The 26029-nt window shown below is 36.8% G+C and overlaps 1 protein-coding gene across 1 annotated transcript; it reads left to right on the top strand.

The window, feature by feature from the left end:
• Nucleotides 1–15882: 15882 nt before the first annotated feature.
• Nucleotides 15883–19974, top strand: LOC113043937 (neuronal vesicle trafficking-associated protein 1). The gene is made up of 4 exons (XM_026203490.1): nt 15883–16011; nt 17323–17439; nt 17569–17682; nt 19807–19974. The coding sequence occupies exons 1-4, from the start codon at nt 15883–15885 to the stop codon at nt 19972–19974; spliced, it is 528 nt and encodes a 175-aa protein (XP_026059275.1).
• The last annotated feature ends 6055 nt before the right edge of the window (nt 19975–26029 follow it).

Raw genomic sequence — 26029 nt, 5'->3', positions numbered from 1 at the left:
TGAAAGAGAAGGACAGGTTCTGCCTTATGGATGCCACGCTTCAGCCTTCTGGCCTGTCTGATGACGCTGTCAACTCAGTCGCCGACAGGTTTCAGGAGGCACATAAACAAGCTGCAGCATTCCATAAGATCATCCCACGTCACTCTCTTGGGGAATCTGGGTGGTAGATTCCCCAGCTGCATGCCACCTCCTCATATAGAGAGGCTCAAAAACAGAGTTTTTGACTCTCGGTCGGGAGAGTCCAAACAAGATCTTAGGGCAGTGATCGAGGCTAAGAAGTCCTCCGCCCTGATGCCAGGGGCACAGGGATTCAGAGACAGCCCCTGCAGGGGTAGAGCGGGGCACACCGCTTTACACGGTGCCTATCTCGCCTCAGTGCCCTCAGGAGGTCAGTTTGCCAACCCTGCCATAGTTCCAGGCTGCAGCGGCCTCCAGCGAGTGCCGTTCTCAGTATTTTCTGCCCGTGTGCATAGCGGAGCTGACAGGCTCGCCACCGGCTGTCTCAGAAACACCAATTTGGCTGTCTCAGTAACACCAAAGATCAGTCTCGAGAGACTGATTCCCTTAGTACATTAAATAGCAGCGTGGAAACTACTGCCAAATGTATCTCAATGGGTCTTGCGCAGAGTAGAGAAAGTCTACCACATTCAGTTCGGCTCTCCATCGCCGAGATTCAACAGGGTTACTCCAATGCTAGTCAGCCCCGACCAGGCTCTGGTAATGGAATAAGAAGTGAATACCCTATTAGGGAAGGAGGCCATCGAGATGATCCCTCCTCAAGACAGGGAGTCCAGGTTTTACAGCAGGTATTTCATAGTTCCAAAGAAGGATTGGGGGTTGCGTCCAATCATAGATCTACATGTTCTAATTGATCAGTTATGACACTGAAGTTCAAAATGCTCACAATCACGCATGTTGTAGCTCAAATCAGATCCGAGGACTGGTTTGTCACAATAGATCTCAAAGATGCATACTTCCACTTCTCCATCCTTTCACAACACAGGAAGTTTCTGAGGTTCGCTTTTGGGGGCGAAGCTTACCAATATGAAGTACTTCCCTTTGGCCTTGCACTCTCACCCCGCACGTTCATATGAATTGTGTAGATGCGGCTCTGGTTCCTCTGCATATGCAGGGCATCCGCATTCTCAATTATATACGATCCGGTCTCTCAACCGAGGTTGTTGAGACCATCCACCAATCCAGAGCTCCCTCAATGAGGAAACTGTATGCCCTGAGGTGGAAACTCTTCACCTCATGGTGCAGAGACCGTCAGCTTGACCCAGCTAACTGCCAGTTTCTGCAAGCCAGGTTTTATGCAGGGTTGACCCACTCCAGGCTGAAGGTTTACGTGGCAGCCATTGCGGCCTACCATGTCCCTCTCGGTGGTCAGTCTTTGGGAAGAAACCCCCAAGTTAAACGTTTCATCCACGGTGCGCTGAGGCCTCCAGTACAGTCCCGTATTCCCCCCTGGTATTTTGTTGTGGTGTTAGAGGCTCTTCGTAAACCTCCATTTGAGCCAATACAATATATATCAGACAGACATCTGACCCTTAAAACTACCTTTCTGTTGGCTTTCACCTCTCTGTGGAGAGTTGGAGATCTTCATGCCCTCTCAGTGGCCCCTACTTATCTCAACTTTGCACCCATTATGGCCAAAGCGTTCATATACCCTCGAGCGGGTTATGTTCCTAAAGTTCCCTCTGTCATGCCACAACCTGTAGTGCTGCGGGCCTTCAGCCTTCCTCCCTCTTGGGAGCCTGACCAAGAGAAGCTGAAATTATATGTGTCTAGTTCGAGCGCTGGACACATAAGTCCACAGAGCTGCCCTGTGGAGAAAATTGGACCAATTGCTAGTGTGCTATGGTCCCCCCAAAAGGGACTTTCCTGCATCTAAGCAGACTCTTAGTCATTGGAGAGTCGGGGCTAACAACGCCACCTATGAGTCCTCTCGTCTTCCCCCACTGCTGGGAGCCAAGGCTCATTCTACATTGGGTATGGCGGCCTGCAAGGCCTTCCTAGCAGGTGTGTCCATGCTGGAAATCTGCAACGCTGCATGGTGGTCCACGCCCTCCACATTTGCAAGATTATATGGCCTAGATGTGCCAGTTACTCCAGGCACTTCTGTTCTCTCCTCAAGTTGTGCTCTTCAGATAAACACTAGGCAGGGATTTGGTAGTCTGGCAGCATGGGCACCTCGTTTCCCCATTGCGTTTCCGACGCAGCTCGAGTTCCTTAAGAAGAACGTCTCAAGGTTACGCATGTCACTCAATGCCATACCACCGGCACACCTGCCCTTTACACCCCTGACACCAGCTGCCTGGCACATGCTCTTACAACTTCCTGGTCCTTACGTCACCCCGCATGTGACGTCAAGCTCTTCCATTGGACAGATTACACGTGATATTCAGAGTCTCTCACACTAAATGCGTTCCCCATAGCATTTGGGATGCAGCGTCTCGTTCCCTTGAGGAACCATGGTTACATACGTAACCTTGAAACGTTTTTGTGCAACATTTATTTTTCTTTCGAGGAGGCACTGCCTCCCTTGTCTCTTTGGAGGAAACTCCCCTGATGTATATATAAAGACAAATAGATAGCCTACAGTAGATATGATATTTGTTTATTTTTTGTGTTTATTCATCAAGTATCCAAGGGAAAGTATCACAGATTCCACTAAAAACAAAGTTACATAGCAAATTGTTTTCAACAATGATAATAATAAGAAATGTTTCTTGAGCAGCATATCAGCATATTAGAATGATTTCTGAAGGATCATGTGACACTGAAGGATAGAGTAATGATGCTGAAAATTCAGCTTTGCATCAGAGGAATAAAATACACCTAAAATATATATTTAAATAGAAAACATATATTTAAAATTATAGTAAGAAACAGCTGCCTGTACACTGATCTACCCCTTTATGAAATGCACTTGGCATGGTGTGGCATGATGCTTAATGATCTGAATTTGTGCAGGAAAGTTTGTAAGGTTTAAGTGAAAGTCGTGACATGACATTTGCCAATTATGGTTACCCATACTCGGAATTGGTGCTCTGCATTTAACCTATCCAAGTGCACACACACAGCAGTGAGAAGTGAACACACCCCCAGAGCAGTGGGCAGCTATATATAAAGCATTCAGTACCTTGCTCAAGGATTAGAGCTAAACTTTGCAGGACAGTTGATCGCCAGAAGCAGGGTTGGGCACCCCTGCATTAGGCCATAGCTGCCCCCATTAAACTCATTAAGTGATCCGTTAGGTTTCATGGTTTTAATTAGCTTTAAATAAGTGCCTGTAAAATAACAATTATATGTGGAAACCCTTAGATGGAAAAGGAGGATTATGCCATTGCCACATCAAAATCAAGAACTGGGAAGGATGCCCTTTTTCAGACATACTGGATAAGTTGTCATCAACTCATTCGTCCAGTATGCAGACTTATTATTATTATTATTATTTTTTTGTGTGGCCCAGAAATCCCCTTACCATTGATGCAGAGATCCAGTAAGTCAAAACAGAGATATCGATCGGCTGATAAAAGAAAAACTTAGCAAAAATGAGACCAGACCGACATGTTTGCAGATAAATGTTTTGTATTTAGTTAGATTAAGGTTTTCTCTCCTCTTTGTTTTTTGGAGCACAGCTCAACGGAAAGCACCAGATTGCGAAATATCTTGGCTGTCTAAATACTCTCTTTGACCTTTGAGCTCTATGATAGCAAGCTTAATTTACTTTAAAACCTTTTCTAAGAGAACTAAGTTGTGTTTACATTATCAGTACCTTTATGCAAACCTGGAACTCTTAGCACTTGACAGTGTATTTGCAGTGTGTATTACAGTGATTTGGTCTAGCAGTTTTGTGCACGTTGTGTAAAGCTGTTTGGCAGCAAGACAACATTCTTTTTTGGTTAAGTAAATCATGCCCAGTGTGTCTGAGAAGCATAGTGGTTTAGAGGAAAACGAAACCTAACTTTTTTTTGTCTTCTGTTATTCTGTTTAGTCCCTTTAGTCTTTTAATGCAAAGCTGCAATTATTATTATTTTTTATTTTTTATTTTACATGCATCAGTATAGTATTCAGATCATTCAACACATTTACATTTGTTAAACATAATATTAAATAGCAAAATTCAAACAGAAAAACTACAAATATGTATTTGTTTGACCAAAAAATGCATTGCAATTTAAAATAACTGTTTTTTTTATTTTAGTACATTTTTAAATGTAATTAATTCCTCTGATGCAAAGCTGATTGCAAAGCATCCCATCATTACTTCAGTCTTCAGTGTAATTTGATCCTTCAGAACTCATTTTAATATGCTGATTTGCTGCTCAGCAAGGATCTCTTTTATTATTAATGTTGTGCTGCTTAATGTTTTTTTGTGGAAAGCAGGACCCATATAGAATAGAAATTCAAAACAATAGAAATCTTTTATAACATTATAAATGTCTTTTCTATTATTTTTTATCTACTTAATGCATCTTTGCTAAATAGAAGTATTAATTTATTTCAAGACATATTTCTAACCCCAAACATCAAACTCTGAATTGATATAACAAAAAAAAACAGAAAATGTCCATCTATTTGGATAAAATAGTCCCTGATATTCATTAAACCTATTTTTTAGCCTTTGTGACAACTAGTCCCTATTTCTTATCTCAAAAATCATACTATTTAATACACTGGAAATAAAATAATTAATTGCAACGTTTATGAGTATTGCAACATATTCCCAAGGCTGTGAGTCCTCATCATTTTTGTCTCCATCAGAGCCAGTACAGAGGGTCCTGATTTGAACATGCCGTGCTCTTCGAGTCTGTCGAGTTTAGTAATACATTGTCAGGTCCAGAGAGAGCCCTGGGCTTGTGTGCCAGGACTGAACCTGTGGTGGCCAGAGACATGCTGGGGTTTTTGGCCATGCGCAGCGGGGACAGATGGGAGCCCCGGAGGGGTCCACTAAAAGGGTAGGTGGGTTGGGACTCATAGTCTAGGTAGTCATCCAGACTCTGACTCTCCTGGAGCTCGAGAATTGTAAGTGGGACGATCTACAGAGGTCAGAAGCCTCCTGGGCTTCATGCTGGAACTGACAGAGTGAGAGATAAAAACACTGGATCCATGCCTGATTTATTTCAAATGAATCACATTTTCTTAAAACATTTTTATGGCATCAGTATTGAATCAAATCAGCTGTTAATATTCATATCACCAGTGTTTTGGTCTGTTCTATGCTCCTTGGAATTTAAGGCCTCTTATCTTTTTGTTTTAGCTTTTTTTATGATTTTTATATGATTGTGTGTGTTTTGGTCAGAACATGTTTATCTGTAAGTTACACAACCCTCTTATCTACTGTATTTATGCATGCATTTTATATAATTTTACTTGTACACTCTGTATTTAACTCCACATTAAGTCTTGTGCAATATTTGTTGAGACTTCAATCTTTAGATTTATAGTATGCATGTTTCGAGTTACAGCTTGACATAACAGTTGACTGAACTTGGCTCTAGACTGAACAAATAAGATGAAAGATATTCATATTTTTACAGCGATTAACGAATTGCGAAACTCGCTCCTGAATTTGTGCCATCTCTCTTTCGTCACTCAGACATATTCCCACGGAGCAAACAATTGATCCTTGGTTCACATGATTAAAGACACATGAGAGTTATCTATATTCCTTCATGGTTTCATACCTTTTGAATAAGTAAACAGAACAGGTTACAAGATTTCTCACACCCGTTACTCAAAAAAAAAAAAAAAAAAAAAAAAAAACTTTTTAGCTTTGATTGTTGCATAACATAAGCCATTAAGATATGAGAGAAATAATAAAAATATATTCACTGCTCATGATCATCAAATGCTTTAAAACTCATAACGATTGTTATGCAATGTGTCTTTTTATTTATCTATTATTTACTTAGAACAAATTTCAATAGTACACAACGTTTAGTTAATTGTTTGAAAATTAATATCACTTATAGGGTTGTCAACTAATTAAAAAACTAACTGAATTAATTAAATTATATGCTAATTGAATGATTATTCATTAAAACTTACTTTTCAAGATATATTCTGTTTAATTTTTAAATGCTAGAATGCATCTTGTGGGTGCATCTTGTTTTTGTAATTGTACTAAATTAATGGTCATTTAAATTAATTAGTCATTTTTCTACTGTACTTATTATTTTACTTGTTATATGTATTTATAGGTGCACAGCCTATAGTTTATTTATATACTTTTTTAAATGCCTTAACAATTCAGTTTAATAATGGCTTGAGAGGTCAAAGAGCATAAAAATAATCTGTCTAGTGCTTAGTAACACAATAACTGTGACCTCTATACTTTATCTCTATTTGGACCGAATTGAGACAGGAAAAGGAAATTACCAATCCTGATTAGACCATGGATGATGAAAACATTCAAATATATGTACAGTCAAATGGAGAAATATTCAGAAACGGGAAGCAGACAAATGATTAATCCATGACACCTGGAACTGACGCAACACAGCATGCGCAGAGCCAAGATCTGTTTTTTTTTTTTTTATCTTTTACTGTATCTTAAGAATGAGAGGGATGAGAATATCCAGTATTCTGTGGAAATTCACTGAGCTCAAGTCCCTGAACACTATACGCTTCTCGCTAAAGCTAAATCATGAAGAACCAGTCAGTAATGAGCAGGCAGCATTCCTCTGGTGAACATCTGGTGATTTACAGCAGGCCTTGGTGCTCATATTCCTTCCCTTTGTTATGATTAATCTCCATGGAATGTTTTAGGGAAAGCATAACCTTCAACATACTTTCACAAGGAAACCTCACTCAGGCTACATAACTAAAATGTCATTTTGGGACTGCGGTTCAGCTTTTCATTCCAGAAGATTTAGTAATTCTATAGCTACAATAATGTTTATAATTGACATTTTAGGTTTATTTTATTATTCATTTATTTCTTTTTTTATATATATAATTTATATTATAATATATTGCATTTTATAAACAGCTTTATATTAATATAATATAATATAATATAATATAATATAATATAATATAATATAATATAATATAATATAATATAATAATTTTCAGAACCACTTCTTGTGATATGAATCACAAGCATACTGGTCCTAAAATAATATAATATTTAACCAATATCAAGCAAATGTCAGCCAATTCAAAATACAGCATGAATGTATGATTACCCTTGTAAACAGCAGCTAAATGAACAATAATTTAATACATATACATTTACATTTAGTTATTTTGCAGATGCTTTTATCCAAAGTGACTTACAATTGGGGGATTCATGAAGTGATTCTTCTTAAAGAGGCAAACAGACACATGAAGTGCTTGTAATACCAAGTTTTAGGCATTGTTCGAACAAGTACAAGCTAGAAAGGGAAGGAATTAATAAAGGGAAAGGGTTTTTTATGATGAATTCAAGTAGCTTTGAAAAAGATGAGTTTTCAGCTGTCGCTTGAAAATTGCCAGGGATGCAGCATTCCGGATAGGGATTGGAAGATCATTCCACCAGCCAGGAATGGTGAACGAGAATGTTCTTGAAAGTGATTTTGAGCCTCTCCGTGATGGTACCACGACGTGTCGCTCACTAGCATATCTCGGACTTCTGGAGGGGATGTAGATTTTCAAGTGACCACAACTAGGGAAGTCGTGGCCTAGTGGTTAGAGAGTTTGAATCCTAACCCTAGGGTTGTGGGTTCAAGTCTCGGGCTGGCAATACCATGACTTAGGTGCACTTGAGCAAGGCACTGAACTCCCAACTGCTCCCTGTGTGCGTGTGTGCATGCGTGCGTGTGTGTGTGCACTTGGAGGCAGCTATGGCCTAATGGTTAGAGAGCCGGACTAGTTGCCAGAAAGTCGCTGGTTAGAGTCTCGTGCTGGCAGGAGTTGTAGGTGGGAGGGAGTTAATGAACAGTGCTCTCTTCCACCCACTGGATCTGCCTACTGCTATGGGTGTGTTCACTTCTCACTGCTGTGTGTGTCCACTTGGATAGGCTAAATACAGACCACCAATTCTGAGTATGGGTAACCATACTTGGCAAATGTCATTACTTTTTCACTTTCACTTTGGATGGGTTAAATGCAGAGCATGAATTCTGAGTATGGGTCACCATACATGGCTGAATATTGCGTCACTTTAAGATTCATAGTAGTGAGTGAAAGTAGGCAGGTGCTGAGCCTGTGGCTGTTCTATATCCAAGCATCAATGTCTTGAACTAAATTCAAGCCGTAACTGGAACCCAGCGCAAGGAGATAAAGAGAGGTGAAGACCAGCCGCTGCATTCTGAATCATTTGTAGAGGTTTGACTGTGCTTGATGGAAGTCCAGCCAGAAGAGCATTGCAGTAGTCCAGCCTAGAAATGACAATGGCCTGGACAAAAAGTTGTGCAGCATGCTGCACTAGAAAGGGCATGATCTTCCTGATGTTAAGAAATTATGATTTAGAATCAACTTTTGCAACCCGTGGGGCTTCTGTGACTGACAGTAGCGCAGTCTCACATGAATGGCCACTTCTCAAACTTGACCAGTTAGCATCCAGTTTGTTGTTCTGTGAAATAAACTATGATGGCTGGTTGAAAATAACTCTTTCGCTATGAATTGAAGGAGAGAGACAGGTCTGTAACTATCTGTAAGTGAAGTGTTAAATGTAGTTCCCTTTCGAAAGGGAACTCCATGCTGCATCCTCTAGAGGGCGTTTCCATAGCGCCCTCTAGAGGACGCAGCGTCTCGTTGCCTATTCTCAGGGAACCATGATTACATGCGTAACCTGAGAAATGTTTTTGAGCACTGGGATTACACGAGCCTGGTTGAATGATGTGGGGAAGGTGCCTGTGAAGAGAGATGTGTTTATGATGTGTTAGAGTGCTGGTAAAAGTGTAAGAGAGATTGCTTGGAGAAGGTGTGAGAAGATTGGATCTAGAGGGCATGTTGTAGGATGGCTACAACTCAGCAATTATTCCCGGATCGCTAGATTTTGCACTTTCATACTGCCAGTGATTACCCGGAATATGTGCGTGCATTCATACACAACCCGTAAAGGTCCCATAAAGACATGTGACGTCAGGATGTGACGTGTAATGTATGAGTCGAAAACGCTAGACACTTTAACTTTCACTTAAGCTGTCAAACGATCTCAGCCTCAGCGTGGAAAGTGAGGAACTAACTGATCTCTGCTTCATTACAGTTTTTAGAAAAAAAATTTGTTGCGAACATTTTGCAAACATCTTCCTTCAAAACACCTGGTAAAATGACGTGCGTCATCACTATGACACGGCATTTGTTCTGGCTTTTCTTCACACAGCGCTAGTTCCGGGACTGAACCAGGCAAAGTTAATAGGTCCCGGAATCAATCTCCGGGATGTGTTTGCATTCACACAGAAGAATGTGGCAAAATCATCAGCTGTTGTAGAAATGGTGGGAGGTGGTGGAGAGGGACATAGGAGATAATTTAATCATACTGAGTAACAAGCATTTCAGAAACAGTATTGTCAGCTGCTTTTACTGGTTTTGCTACTGTAACATAAGTAGTTCCAAACAAAGCCTTAGTAAAACCTGCCTCTCTCTACTTTGTTCCTAAGTCTATAGAGTTACTGAAATAATTGTTTGAGTAATTGAATGACTCACTAAATTGTTTCATTCTTATAGGAATGAGCATGTTTGAACAAATCAGTTGAAGGAATGATGCTTTAATCATAAAATCAGTCTAATGTTTCTTCCTGAATGAACCAGTCTTTGTGAACAAATTGTTTGAGTGAATGACTTAACGACTCACTAGCCTGCTTCTTCGAATTAGCATTTGTAACTAATTTAGTTCCAGAATGAGTGTTTTTGAATTAATTGTGGGCCTATCCATTTTTTTTTTTTTTTTTTGCAATGTGAAAGTAAGCTAATATGTCCCAGAAATAGGCACTAATACCTTGTGCCGATACCATCATTTGGAACCCAAGGCCCAGAGTCTGTGTATAGTGGCAGCTATGATATTAGTCCCGCCCAAACTCCCGCAAACTCAATCTCAAGCACACAAACACAACGCCACAGCTGATTTTTATAGCATAAAATAACAAAAACAATAAAAAAAAGAAAAATGCTTGAACATACAATAGCATGATAATAACTACCTAAAAACACAGAAACAACAACAGTAGTTAGATATTTTAGTTTGGCTCACATCCCATTATTTTTTTACATGAGGGAGGGGTTTCTAACCTGTACTGCAGCCATGCACCAAGGGGCGGAATGTTCTGGGATGCATTTCCCAAAAGCACTGTAAACCGATGGAGCGACGATCAACTTCGGCTTACGATGCTTTTGGGAAGCGCAGCCCTGGTCACGCAGGACGCGTGCGGCTGGTGCAACCCACTTGTGATAGACAGTCAATTGCTGCCACCTACTGGCATAATATGTAAATTAGAAAAAAATAGTATTATATAAAAATATAGTATTATATGATCGTACTTCTGACATATAAACATAAACTTGCAGTTCGCATTTATTTATTTTTTATTTTCTTTAATTGGCACTCATGTAAAACATGATTGTTGATTGAATGATAGAATGAGCGTACCCTACAGGGAGGAGAAGAAAATGAAGGGTTGGATGCCTACAGTTTTATCTTCACCATGTGGAGTTGTATAAACCTGGAACATTCAAATGGACAAATCAGTAGAGCAGAGAATACATAGACCAGTGTAGAATATAAATATTACATGAAGCAGCCAGCAACATACGAACATGTCAATCCACAGGCTTTGATCTCCATCTGCTGCTTTGTAGTAACAGAAATACCAAACGCTTTTGCTTAGACGGAGGAGGTTGTAACCGAAGGAGGAATACTTCTGATTTTATTCCTATCGCCACAGTCCAGACTCCATCTGCACGGAAAGAGATTTCGTTTCTGAGACATCATTAGACATAAAACGACTACTGCTATAATTGTGTGTGTTGTGATTCATAAACAACTACTGCTATAATTGTGTGTTTGTCTTCATGCACAGGCATTTGATGCGCAGATGAGATGAATGTGGCCTTTGTCTATCCAAGCAACATTAATCACAGACAAACAACACGGCTGCTGTTGCAACTGGTACTTTCCCAACTTTACAGCTGAACTTATTCAAACATGTTTCTTTTTTAAAGAGAGAGTGAAATGTTCAACCTAACTTAGGAACAATAATACTTGAAAATAAAACTTCTGAAATGTTTAGTTGGAAATTTGTATAACATTTTTTTAAATGTTAGGCCTAATTGTTTCAGAACATTCAGAGAACATTCAAAAGCAAGGTACCAGAAATGTTTGCAAAATTATAAAATGGCTTGTTACCTTGTAATATGATTAAAATAAAAAAGTATATATATGAAGAAAAAAAAACTAGACATTTTGACCATTCAAACAACATTCAGAAATAACTGTATAATATTTATGGTGTTACATAATTTGTTATGAATTTTTTTATTCCCTTTTATTTGGGGTGAGTGATTTTTGGAGTTTAAAAGTATCTTCAGTGTTGCCTGTGTTTCTGCAGTCTGGAGTGTCAAAGGCCTCTCTGAATTCGTACTTCCCACATCCCATAATTAACCAAACCACACCTGACCTTTAGAGTTACAGCAAAAGAGGGCAAATTAGTTCAGGTGATTATCTGATGCCAACATTTTCAGTAATTGGGAGTCTATTACATGAATGATGAGGAACAACTGTGAACAAACACACACTTAATTTGACATTATGGTCTTATCCTCATTGGCCTTTTATAATCACAGGAAAGTTTAGCTTTGATTTAATACCTCTAGATTAGACATGCTTTGTTGGGGTTTAGATAAAAAAGGGGTATTTTCTTTCAACTTTGCCAAGTATTCAGTGATGTAAACATAAATTTGATCATGTTTACATTGAGAAAGATACATGGAAAATTGCAAGATGTTAATATTGATTAATATTTCTTACCCGTTCATCTTGAGAAACAAGACTACTATTAAAAAACACATCATAAGCAATTCAAATGAGCATGTTTTGTTTTGGAAAAGAGTACATATTCACCCATCGTCCAGATGTTCCCAGCTTCCCACGTAGGAAATGAAAGTGTTAGGGTGCTTTGTGTGCTTGGGAAGGACAGTTTGGGAAGAAGCTGGCTAAAAAGCACTCAGTTCCAAAGAAAAACTATTTATCAACTCTCAGGGGCGCACTCAAGGCTGTCACATGATTTCTGTGCTTTACCAGCAGCTGTGGTTTTGTTTGAGCATGTGCTTGATACTAAAACATTTAATAGTTAACACAGTACTAAATACCAAAAACATCTACTAACTCATCTCTGTACATTTGGTAACTCTATATTATAGTTTTCAGGCTTGTGTAAATATATATAAATGTTTAACATTTAGTGTAGCTCATAAATTTATCCCGTGACTGGCATTTCCCAACATAGGCTTCCTTTAGATTACTTGTGGCATTAAAGCAGTCACCAGCAGAATTAGGGTCACTTCAGTCCCAGTTACTGTAAATACTGTAAGTGGTGGAAAGTTTCCAGGACTGACCTGGGATTATTCCCTCAACATCCGTGATAAATCTGGAAAGAGCAGTTCAGTAGTTTGGCATGTGCCCTTTCATTTCGTGTGCAATCGGATATGGGGTAGGAATAATTTGGAAAGTCGTGTTTAAAAAAAATATATATTATTTTAAAAGCCACACTGCCATCTAGTGACAACTTAGACACAGTGAAATCCTGAATACATAAAATGGCCGAAAAATAAAATGGTAAAAATAAAAAGGATTTGTTCAGCTGTCTTAAAGTTTAGTCAGACTTGGCCAGGTGACCTTTGACGTCTGAATTAAAAAAAAATCATCATCCACATGAATACTACAGCTATATACACTCAGAAAATATTCATAATCATAACGAATCAAACTACAGTAAACCTGGTATTAATGTGCAGATCTGAAGGACTAGATGAATGAGTTGGCAAAATAAATTCATTAAGTTTGGTAAATCCACAGCACGTGTCCTGCTGAGAGGTGATAAAATGTTCATAAGCTCAGACAGGGTTGAGTCTGATAGCAGAGAGAATTCATGTACTAAATAACCAAATGTGTGTGTGTGTGTGTGTGTGTGTGTGTGTTTGGTCTGACCTAAAGAAAATACATCTTGGTTATTTAGTTGACTTAAATGTAAATCTTTGTAAAACTTTTGCTTCTTAATTAACTTTTTTTTGTGACAACTAGCACCCATATGTACGTTTAACTAATTTGCCTTTAATCTAACATCTAATAGACTAAATAAAATGCAACGTTTAATAATCTAGATGAGACGTACAATAATTATATAAATATAATTATAGCGTACTAAATTACTGCTAAATATCACTTTTGTGTCAAACATACTTTACACATATTGTCACAATTAATAATTTAATTTCTATTTAAATTCCAAAAATCGTTTTGATCCGCGCAAGCACGAAGGATTCTTTTTGCTGCATATCTGACATTTTTACTGTCCTTTCCTTCACATAAATCACCGAGCACACATGCTCAAAGTAATTGTGGATATGTGTAGAATGGGATTTGTCACATTGATCAGCCAGTTATCTGCTGCGATACCGCTGACATCAAACAGCAGCGACGGGAGCGCGCTTCAGTCAATCACACACACACCGCCATAATAACAGTAGCTCTCCATCAGCATCAACAACACATCCGCAGGGGAAGCAGTGAGTATCTCTTCTGCATTCATTTCCGACGGAAATAAAAAATCGTATGCTGTGTTATTCGAAACGGTATATCGTTTATTCTCTGCCGTTTCCAAGCGGATAAGACAAGAGAAATGCGAGATAGAAACGTAGAATTTATTTGTCTCTTCTATTTTCCCAATCGAAAATTCGCTTTATCCCTCAGTACATCATAAGAAAGAAAAACATCCATCATTATTTTGACGTATGATGCCTCACTGAAACGCACAGCTGTTGCGTAATAATGGTACAAGGTGAGCGCGTAATGACGTTTGATGAATTACAAATTACGCTTAAATGCTTACGTTTGTCTTGTCTGTGTGTTTGATAATGAATTCTGATTTGATAAGCGTCCAGTGGTGCTGTATTGGTCTGTGGACAGCGCAGATATCATCTGGACGCCTCACACATGCTGATGTGCTGCTGTTCAATGTGGGCATCTCGGATAACCTTGATAGAGCAAATAAGGTGTTCTGTGGAAGAGCCAATGAAACACGCCTGTTCCGTGGCCTCCAGTGTCTTCCACGTGAAGTGATTGTATCTGAAAAGGAACGTGCAATTATTATTTTAATACAGCTTCAAATATAATGCATTGTCAAAATAGCATTAATGGCGTCTTTAACAATAATAATAATAAATAAAAACAAAAATGGGGTTATTACTTTTACATAATTTGGTATTAAAACTACACATAGATAGACACATTTCAACAACCAAAATGTCAACAAAAAAAAAGCAAGTGATCCATGATTAGTGAGTTAATGTCTATCAGACAGCCTTTTCATATCTAAATCAGCTGTTTTTGTTTGAGTAATCTCTAGGCCTATATGAAGATTTTTTTGATTTGCAAAGAAGAGTCTGTTTTAAAGAACATTTTCAAAAATCATGTTTTTTTTTTTTTTTTTTTTTTTTTTTTTTATCCTGCATTCCAATATCAATCAAACTCCTGTTGGGTATTTTGATTAAGTAATAATAACAAAAAATATATATATATGATAAAAAAAAAAAAAAAAGATTTATGCAAACTGACTTTTGCAAATAAACTCATCATAATGCACCAAAAAAAAAAACCTTACTTGCTATTCGAAGCTGATCTCCACCTAAAATCCACTCAAAAATCATTTTAAATAAGAATAGTTGCAATTATGGAAATGTCTAATCAGTTAAGCTTTTATTGGCCGGTGCCGACAATCTCAAAATGGCTTAATGTGGGCTGACGTGTCCATCTATCACTAGTGATTGTTGTGTTTATGTGTTTTGTATTCTGGAGAGGGCTCTGTAATAGCCTATTAGCTTGGAGAAAGATAATTAGAGAGAGCTGTAACCTATCAGATGTTTTCCTTAGTCGGCTAATGAGTAAGACATGAGACAGTGTGTGTGTTGGTGAATTAGCATGCACAGACGCGAGTGTGTGTACATGCACACTCAGTCATAATGACATGGAGAGAGATTCACAGTAACTGAGTAACAACATCAGACCCCTCAGAGACAGACTTAATGGAGAGATATTTACTGTCTAACTAGTTCTAAATGGAAAACATCAACCAACAGATGCATTATTATCAGAGTTACAAATCCTCTCTGGTGAACGATGGCATGGAATGATGAAATTATGCAATAACATCAATTAGTAACTGTGACTCTTAATTTCTCTTAAGAAATATATTTAGTTCAACCGAAATACATATACACACACACACACACACACACACGCGCGTTTGTGTGTGTGCATATATACTATGTAAAATAAGTGTGTGTATATATGTGTGTGTATACATACGTATATTACATTAAATTATATTGCACCAATAATATAAAAACTTTGTCACAAACTACTAAGAAAAAACACAGCAAAAGGATAGGAAACCAGGTCCAAAAACCTCTCCAAGCAAGTAATTCAAATGATTTATTGAACATAAAAACTGCTTTTAGATGAAAACATCACAATAAACAAAAAAAAAAAAAAAAAAATCCTGTTATAACACAAAATTGCTAAGTAATGAAAAGTAAGACACTTACTGAAAGGAAATTGTATAAGTATTTGTTTGAATATATTGAGTTCATTTGCATTTTTTTAATTATTATTATTATATATATTTTTTTTTTTTTGCTGAATGTAGGATCTAATCATTCATGTTTGCTTCAGATATGGTGAAATTAGGCAGTAAACTGGTGGACAAGATGGAGAGACAGCCGTCGTCGGAGGACGGTTTTGACAACATCCCCCTCATCACTCCACTGGAGGTGGGCCAGTTACAGCAGCCTTTCCCTGATAAGGTAATTACCATTCATGCATTAGAGAGCAGAACCCACACATAGCACCATATTAAAGACAGCAGCGCACCTCTGTTACTCATTACTCTGCATAAAACTTCATTAAGGGGAAGAATGTCATAGGAGACCGGAGGTGGACCGGCAGACATCCAGTACCACTGATACCATCAAAGACATTGTGGAAACCACCCCGATAGATCCCAGCGGATAGCCTGGCATGAAAGAAAGAATTCATGTGACACCATCAAGATTCGTTGTCACCGAAAGTCTTTGCAAAAACCATCTGATCTTGCAAATGCACACAAGCTAATTTCAGATGGCTTATATCGATTCTAAGCTCTGTAGGAGGAAAGTGCAACGGATGGAAACGCACAGCAGAGTTTGGATTTAACTTTGCAGTGACTCATCTAAAAGATGACTAATGATATAGTAGTAGGTGTTTGCTCTCTGCATTTTTAATGTGCTGAAGTAACATCTTGTGTATCCTACAACCTACACTGTTTGAAAAACCTGCTTCTACCTATGTTTTTCCCAAACATATCTATACACACAATTCACTGTGGTTTCCAGCAGAAATGACCACTAGTGGCAGAAAAACATTGATTTGTATTCCTTTTCATGCAAATTATGATTACAAGGGCAGAGTGTTCATTAATAAGACTCATTATCCCACATCTCTTTGCACAATACTATGTTATAATCTCAACAAACAGCCAAGTGCATGATTTGGAAACTAGAATAATACATTTTGATGTTTGCATCACATTACCAGCTTTACAAGTATGGCTTTTCTGACATAGTAAACTTGCTCGGTAGCACACCCGGTATAACACTGCACGAGGAGCTAAAATGTCAAGGTTGCTTCAGCAAATGTGTTTTATCTTACGTTTGCTTTTGTTAAAGCTATCGGTTAGGTTTAGGAGTGGGTCCTACATTTCTAAATCCTAAATCGGCTTCAATCAGAGCACATAAGACTTGGTTGGGAAGTAATGTTGACTTGACTTTGGCTGTCCCAATAATTCCAAAAAGCCTCATTGAGTGTGTCATTCAGTGGTGCGCAAACTGGTAGACCATATTGTACGAACAACAATCCACCTTAACATAGTCAAGATGTTCCTTGGAACATAATATCTTGTCGACCATTTAGAAACTTTTGAAAACACAGCTACTTGCTTCAGCTTGTTTTCCATTAGGGTTTCTAATGCTAACTCTGAAAGCAGCGAGCCCATTCTTGTGGTTTCTACCCAGCCCCCTCTCATCTTGTTCTTTGTTTGGACTATTTTAATAGTTCATTCTTTCTCTGTGACTCTATAGGTGATTGTGAAAACCACAACAGAGTATCAGCTGAAGGAGAAGAAGAGGAAGCTGTACGTTCCGAGCATCAAGAAGCTAAACATAAACCTTTACGATGAGATGTCCGAGAAGCTGAAGGTAAATAAAGACGAGGACAGATTGCCCAGCCTACTTAGATCTTGCATTTGTCTCTGATAGTGAGGGAAATGCGAGTATGAATAAAAAATGGAAGGCATAAATAGGTGTGTGAATGTCTGTGTTTTCCAGCTGACTGGGTTGATTATTATCACCTTGGCGTTCCTGGCGTGTCTGCTGCTGTTGGTCATGTATAAAGCACTGTGGTACGATCAGCTCGGCTGCCCTGAGGGCTTCGTTCTCCAGGTACTCCGTATAGCACAAACACACCATGCTGAGAACATTTGTGGGCTACTTTACAAACCGTTTTTTTCTCTGAAATGTAGATGAGAAATCACACTTCTGTAAACAAACGTCTCACTTGTGGCTCTAGTGAAAATTAGTCAGTGGTTGCCACCGGTATGACATCTCAAAATCATTTTCACCTCAAAACATATCCTACTTTCTTTCATTGTGAATGAATCATCTGTGAATGGTGGCATATAGCTACTAGAATAATAATAATTTATACAGCAGCCTGTGTATTAGTAGTTTGGATTTTTAAGTTGCATTGTAACTCCGGCAAGTGGTGCCAAGTGACTTATGAGCGACTTTATGCATGACTCACTGAATCATTCATTCAACTCATTTGTTCAAAATTGCTGATTTATTCAGGAACAAAACATTTGAATTCAGTCAAATGATGATTCAAATGTAATTAATAATGTATTGAATTAAATTTGATTGAAATATAATTCAATACATTTCAGTTGAGTTTTCCTTGTGCTCCATGTGAGGAACTTAATTAGTTTGATGCACATATTTTTTGTTTCAAGTTACCCACCTATGAAAGTCTATTTCTGTTAGGATAGGCAGCAGGGCAGCTTACTAGGTTTTGGAGCTGAGCAATTAAGTATTAACTGCATCTTTTGTTGGTGTGGTATTCGTTTAAATGTACTTTGTTTGCAGCTCAGCAAAGCTTAGCGGCAGATCTTCAGTCTGCGGACAGCATCTGAAGCGGTGCATTAGCTTTGGTGGAGTGTGAGAATGTCTTTAATTAGTCTTAACCATGACTAAACTGTGATTAAGGCCTGCAGGGGTTTCCACCTCACCCCCTTTGATGCAGATACCACTGCCATAATTAGCATGCCACAGTAATGTAGCCTTGCTAACTTGAAGAGCGGGAAAATTGCCTCTTGTTAAGATGGAATGAGGTTTATGGAAGCTTTGGCATGTTGACGTCCCTTGATTGACGTCTTTCAGTCGCAAAACACTTTTTTTTTTTTTTTTGTCTTTTTTCTTTTTTGTGGTATGTGTAAAGTGTCACTGTTTTACAAATTGGAAAAATAATAAATATTTCATAGTTTGCATTCCTAAAATAGTTTATCACTGTTTACACTATGTAATCAGTTTTCATTTAAATTTAAGAATGTTGGCATTTTAAGATATATCGCTACAGGTTCTGTAAGTTTACATTTGTTTTATAAATTGTGCTTATGTAACTTTCCAAATAAATATATACTAAGATGTTATTCTAACTAGAAATACTTCTTTCTACATTTTGCTTATAACTTAACGTGTTTGTTCCATGCATAATATTATGTAGATGGTACATTTCTTTTTTTCTATATTGTATAAGATGATTATGTTGTTTACATGCTCTTGTTAAGAATAACATCTTACCACAGCAATCTTAATTTTGTGGCAGAATATAGTATGTGTATATTTTGCAGAGTATACAAACTGTCTATATGAAATTTACTCAAAGGAGAATTTTGCACCAGAGCACATTACATATTCATTGCATATTGATGGATTAAAATCATCTATTATATTATTATTATTATTATTATTTATTTATTTATTTATTTGATATACACTAACGGAAACAGTTTTGTATTTTTTTTTCTATGATAATTGGCCACTCATTAAATTAAACATGCAACATAATGAGATTTCGTCTAAAATCTTACTTTTTTTGTTGTTGTTGTTTGTTTTGCTTGCTATACACACACACACACACACACACACACATATATATATAACAAACAATATATTTTAGCACTTCAGGTCATTGATTTTTACAGACATGTGTATTTTGTTGATGTTTGCTGACAATGTGCTAAGCTTCACTTCATCTCAACACATTTGGAAAAAATATCGATTTCCACAATTTATGCTTGTGTGTAAACGGAAGTGGCAGGATTGTTGTTTTTCAGAGGCAGTTTTCAGCAGTTTGGCCGCTCTACCGATGCTATATCAACAGGAATGCAGCGCTGCATGACATTCACCTTTATGTTTGATTTATTACAGAACCTGCCTGACCTTCTCCATTCTAGTTAATGTATTCCTATATAACCTTTATTAGCAAACGTCTGCTTTCTAATCTAGCACAGACACTGCACCCCGTCGGCTCTGGAGATGTACTACCCTGAGCAGAACTCCAGGGGCAGCTTGTACACCGCCATGACCCACCTCAACCAGGCCAAGAAGAACATCCCAGAGCTGTCTCCTCCCTGGCTGCCAGTCATGAAGGACAAGGTCCGCTCCGAGAAATAAGGGCGAGAAGGGGTCACTGTATTTTCCCTTTAGAGGGTTTATGAGGATGAAATTCAGATAATGTTGATGGTCAAGTCAATCGGAAGGCATTTATGCGTGTATTTCGTGTTTAAAATGGGAATTTTGGTGGGAAAGGTTCTTCTGCAATACAAATGCTTTAAAAGAAATCTACTCCATACTTGATTAGAAGAGATCTAGACTCTGAAGCTCATCCGAACGTGTTTTAAATGTCACCACGCTGCTTTTCGAAGGCACGTCTCACAGTGGCATTGCAGAATTAGTCGTGCTACTTGTAATTCTGCAAAATTTGTTCACCGTTAGTTCTCACTTATGGTTTCATTTGAAGTCATTTAGCTTAGTGTAATGAAGTGCGTGTCGGCTGTGAATTGTGTTCTAATGGACTGCAATGCAACTGAGAAATGACTGCATTTACTAGAAAAACTATTCCAAAAACTCTGATCATTTTCCCTTAAATAAACTCTAACTACTGATTGTTGTCTTAAAGCAACCTGTATTTGATTTACAAAGAGAAAAGCGATTATTACACTTTTTCTGTACATTTTACTAAATGAGATAATCTGACTTTTTTTTTTCTTTTGGTTTAAAAAGTACATTTTATACACATTTGCATGCTTAAAAATATCCTAGAATTGAAATTAAAGATGTGAAAACCAATTCATTTGAATGTAAATAGGAGTAACAGTAAACTATTTTAGGTATTAGAAACAGTCATTTGTGTTTGTTTGTGTGCTGAAACATTTACCCACAAAGCACCAGCAGCCATTTAAATGTTGATTAATGTTGTGGATCCTTTAAAAAGTTTGAGAATGTGATAACACCTCGTGAAGGTGAGTGACCTTTGAATTGTTTTTGTGGACATTTATCACTTCTACAGCAAATCAGTCCCAGCTGAATGTATAAACTTTCAAAAGCAGATTGAAACATGTTTCCCACTTTATGTTGCCAGTTTTTATTTATTATTATTACTGTGCTTTATATTTATTTATTGTGATCTGATTTTTATTTTCAATTGCTAAATGTAAAGTTCTAATGTGCATTAATTTATGTATTTCTCTTATTCATTTGACTGGTGCTGGAAGTGAGAATTGAAGTTCTTGTAAGGTGCAGCAGGTGAAATCCTAAAGCCTGCAGTATTAGTTATTTCTGTGTGTCACAAACATTTGTTCATCCTCAGTGGATAATGACACAATAAAGGTTTCAGTATTCACCAGCGTGGGGTTCTATCATTGCGCTGGAGTTTCTACAACTGCAGTTGGTGTCCATATAATGGTGAATAGGTTGTATTATTCAGAAAAATCCAGAGCGGTGGTGCTGTAAGTTTATAACACTTAATTCATAAACATTTAATTTATTATTTGTAGTGTTAATATTATTTAAAAATGGTGATGATGATAGCAATAATAACGATTATTATTGAACATAAATTAATTAAATAGGATTGAATAAAAACTTATTTACACTGGAATAATAAACAAATAATAATAATAGCAATAATGTGTTATTGTTATAAGTTTGAAAAGGATTGAATAAAATTGTAGTTAAATAAAAAATGGCAATAATGATGACAATTAGATCATAAATTCATTAAAACTGGTTGGATTAAAAACTTAAGTTGGATTCTAGAATTATTATTATAGATCATAAATTCATTAAAAAGCATGGAGTTAAATTACATGAACAATTTTATGAAAGATAAAACAACCAAATTAAATGTAAAAGTTAAATTGATTATGCATGCTACATTTGTGAAGTATTAGTCTAAATATAAATATGGCTAATATTCAACTGAGAATATTTAATCTATAGGTAAACATTTTCAAAAGTCATATTTCAAATTTTAATAGATTGTATTTTACATAACCTTAAAATTCTTGTGTCTGTGTGTGTGTGTATGTTTACACACACACACACACAATCACACAAACAGGATTTCACACCATGTTCCTTCTAGTCCTCTGTGTAATTAATATAATATCCATTCCTTGCATTGTACTGTACTGTATGTCATGCAGGCACTGAACCCAATAAAGTCATTATTAGAGAACAGCATAGTCAGCTCACAGCAGGTGTTGTCAGAGGAAAGGGCGTTCATTTGAGTGAGGGTGGAAAGTGGTTGTGGGTCAAGCCCTGTTTGAGGGGTGTGTGTGTGTGTGTGTGTGTGTGCGCGCGCGCGCACGTCTCAGTAGGATCTCCTGAATACTGGCGCCAGCAGAGAATGCCTTTCATTACAGATACCCCTCTCTCTCTCTCTCCCTCTCTCACACACACACACACTCACACACACACACTGTATCTCTTTTACTCTCTCTCTCTCTCACACACACACACACACACAGACACAGATACAGATTAAATAAAGTGTCTCAATTCAACTCGACTCAGATTGACAGCCGACCCAGTGGACTCTCTAAACAAACGTTCTTCTGAATCCTCTCAATGCAAACAAGGACATTCCCACTCATTCTTTATTATTTCTACTTTTACAATAATAGTAAAGTGGTGAAAACTATGAAATACCAGCAAGAACATTTTGAACATTTTCATCGCTTATATAGTGAGTGAGTAATTTTACTGATTACTGTTACTTTCACTGAATGAAAAGAATGACTTGCTTATACTTGATTTGACTGTTCCTCACTACTACAACATTACTGTGGCCTGTTATATGTTACACAGCTCAGAAAGATAAATCAGACAATTTTCACAAAGATAGTCACTGTGAAAACTCGCTTTTTTTCTCTCTAAAGAGAGTGTATACAGTGCCACCGTCAGGTCACCTTACTAAAGCCTTCAGCTATTGCACTGTATTAGCGGACATGCTTGTTTTGTTTTTTTTCTTGTTTTTTTTTTCTTCTTCTTTTCAATTACTTCTTTTTTTCTTTTCTTTATCTTGTTTTGAGAACAATCCTTTTTGTTTTGTGCTTGTTTTATGGTTTGTTTTTGTCTTTAATGAACTTCTGTCATTGTATTAGCTGACATGTTATGGATTTATTTTGCTTGGGATTTATTGTTTTGACATGGCAGTTTCTTCAATTGAGTACATTTTTCTCACCCCATTATTTTTGTGTGTGTTTAAAGAACAGCCCTCCTTTTCATTTAGTGTATTGTGCTTGTTTTATGATTTGTTTGATTTCTTTTTATTTATTTTTATTTTTTGGTTTGTTTTTTATTTTTTTTATTTTTTTTTACTATGAGAGTTTGTGCATTTACGTTTCAAAGTATGCCTTTGTTTTTGTTTGGTTTTTTTGTCCCCTTTTTAATTTCTCCGATTTATGCTTAATAATAAGAAAGTGCATTGGCTAATAAAAATCTACTTAATTCTAGATATATTCTCTGAAGATGAAACATATATAAAAAAGGCTTTTCTGCACATACATTCTGCAAAAGCAGTAGTTGCATATGATAATCGTGGTTTTAAAAGAGTAATTAAAAATGAACCAAATACATTCGTTTAATTTACAATACAACTAAGTGTATAAATAAACGTCCCCATCCTGTGTGTAGCATCTATGTTTAAGTGAGGCTGTAAAACCACTTTAAATTGAGAAGTGTTGACAGCCTCTGGTTTTTCGTTGACTTTCTGCTTCTATAAATGTTCAAACTGCGTAAAAAGTGTGTTCTCGTTTTAGCACTACGACGGGGAGTTTATTGCTATAACACAAGAACCTCCTGACCCTTACAGGCCAAGAAAAAACACTGTCATACGTCATTTACTTACCTAGTCCTCTGTGTTTGATCATTTGCCCTTCATGTTAATAAGGCCATATTGCAGTCATAAAGGGATCAATGAGAAATCAAGTGACTTACAACTGTCAAAGCATAATAACAGCTGGCAGGCCTTCCGTGACGCTGGGCAAGAGCCAGTGTACAGTGTGTGTGCTCTGTGTTTTTATTGAATGTAGGATCTGTTTTGAATGACTGTCTGAATGAATGTATTTAGCTGTTTAAGGGCAGCGTTTAGTCCTTGATTTATTCGTTTAGGAACGGCTTGGCGTGGAATCTTTTTCCAAGCTCTGTAGTTTGCAGCAATTTATGCTTCAATGAGGGAGAAACCCGCAGAAACAAATATTTGAGTGTGCTCCGTAATGAAATGGCTATATTTTTTACGGATTAAATTGAGTCATAAGCCCGTTTAAACAAAGCCTGGCTACACAGGCAACAATTTCTATTAAACATCAGACTGGGACTGTCCTAAGGCCAGGATTTGGTCGGCCGTCTAACCTGCAGTCAATGATATCTGTTTGATCTTTAGTTTGTGATGCTTATATTCAACATGATCCGTTTGTGATGGTTTTTATTTAGTATAATGAATGTAGAAAAAGCTAGAGAAGGCATGAGGAGCATGAATTATAGTTTATTTGTTTGTTTTGTCCTGGTGACTTATTTTGTTAAATAATGATTTCATTTCAATTCTTATTCAGTTTTTAAACCAGTTAACGTCATAATTATAGTGTCACCCAGAATCACTGGAGCCATAACGTCATTTTCTTCTTAAAAAATGCAGAATTCAAGGGCAAAATTAGAGGGTAAAAAATGTTAATGACTTACAAATGGGTATGTATCAGGACTTCACATCCACTTACAACCTGTCCCCAATCTCTAATCCAAATTTATGGCAATTACACATGGTGGGGCAAATTCGTAGACGAGTGAATTAGAGGAAGTCTGAAGTCCGGGAATCATGTGTTGTTACCGCATTCACTCTTTTTACATTGTGAGTAATAGATGCCAATTTACAGCCTCACAGACAGAGGAAGTTGTTGTTATTGTATCAAAGTCTTAATTGCATGAACACGAACCATGTGTCTCATGGACAGAATAATTATATGAACAATACTCTGTAAGCGATATGACTCAGAAGACTTTTATGATACATGTGACCTTTTCCATTTCACGAAATTGATTTTGCTTCTTTTTTTTTAAACAAAGTGAAAGCAGCACACATTATAAAATTATGGTAACTTTGAAAAAGATATAGCATAATCAATTAATTATTAATATTTTATATATATAATGATCACCGGTGTTTATTTTTAGTAGATTTGTGACAAAAAAAAAAAATGTATCATATTAACTGTTATTGGCCAGAACAATACTATTTTGTTTCAAATACACTATACTGTTCAAAAAATTTGAATAATTAAGATTTAAAATGTTTTGGAAAGTCTCTTATGCTCTCCAAGGATGCCTATTTGATGAAAAATACAGTAAAACTGTATTCAGCAACAATTATATTCAACTGTGCAATGAAAAGAATACATAACATTTGAAAAACATCTTAACGTTAATTTTAACTTTTTAATACTTTTTCGCACTATTACTGTTTTTTTTTTCTGTATTTTATATTAAATAAGTTCAGCCTTGGTGAGCATCAGAGATTTATTTAAAGCCTTTATGTGCCTGTAATGCATAATAAAAGTAGTTTTAATGCATTAATTATGCACAGCAATACATTGTACAGTCTCATGAATAATTGTAACCACAGTTAACGCATGATAGCACTTATCAATTGATTGTTATGCTATGCATTTTAAATTCAGTTATAATTATTTACAACAAGATTTAATGTATTGCACATTATGAACAATATAATGCATTTGCATTATACCCTTTGATAACTTGTTATAATGCTTTAAAGTTTTTCTGAGAATTCTTTCAAAAACATTATATATATATATATATATATTGTAAACGTTTGATTGATAATATATATTAGCCTCTTCTGGCAACATACCCCATCACAGGAGACACTGGCCATAATATTTTTATTATTTAAGCTTATACAATTATGAAGCATGAAACACTTTATGAAACACCAGAAAATACAGAAGAGGTAATGAATAATAACTAAATAAAAAATGGCAAAATTTTAAACAAGTGTGACAACTTGCCCCAGACACCACTATTGTTTCAATAACAAATGTCCAATACTAAGTTGTGAACTATTTCCTGTTGTCTGAGACAAATCATTTTGTTTTTACCAACTTCTAAATGTTGTCAATCAGGTAATATTAGCATACTCTTCAGGAAGACC

This window comes from Carassius auratus, chromosome 26, assembly GCF_003368295.1.
Source record: "Carassius auratus strain Wakin chromosome 26, ASM336829v1, whole genome shotgun sequence".
Lineage (NCBI taxonomy): Eukaryota > Metazoa > Chordata > Actinopteri > Cypriniformes > Cyprinidae > Carassius > Carassius auratus.
The sequence above is the reverse complement of the archived record's forward strand: the minus strand, read 5'-3'. Positions and strand labels throughout refer to the sequence as shown.

Excerpts from the sequence above, each read along its gene's own strand:
- LOC113043937 (XM_026203490.1), top strand. The coding sequence starts at position 15,883 with ATGGTGAAATTAGGCAGTAAACTGGTGGACAAGATGGAGAGACAGCCG. Across the intron at positions 17,440-17,568 it reads AGATGTCCGAGAAGCTGAAG|CTGACTGGGTTGATTATTAT; the intron begins GTAAATAAAGAC and ends TGTGTTTTCCAG. Across the intron at positions 17,683-19,806 it reads CTGAGGGCTTCGTTCTCCAG|CACAGACACTGCACCCCGTC; the intron begins GTACTCCGTATA and ends TTTCTAATCTAG.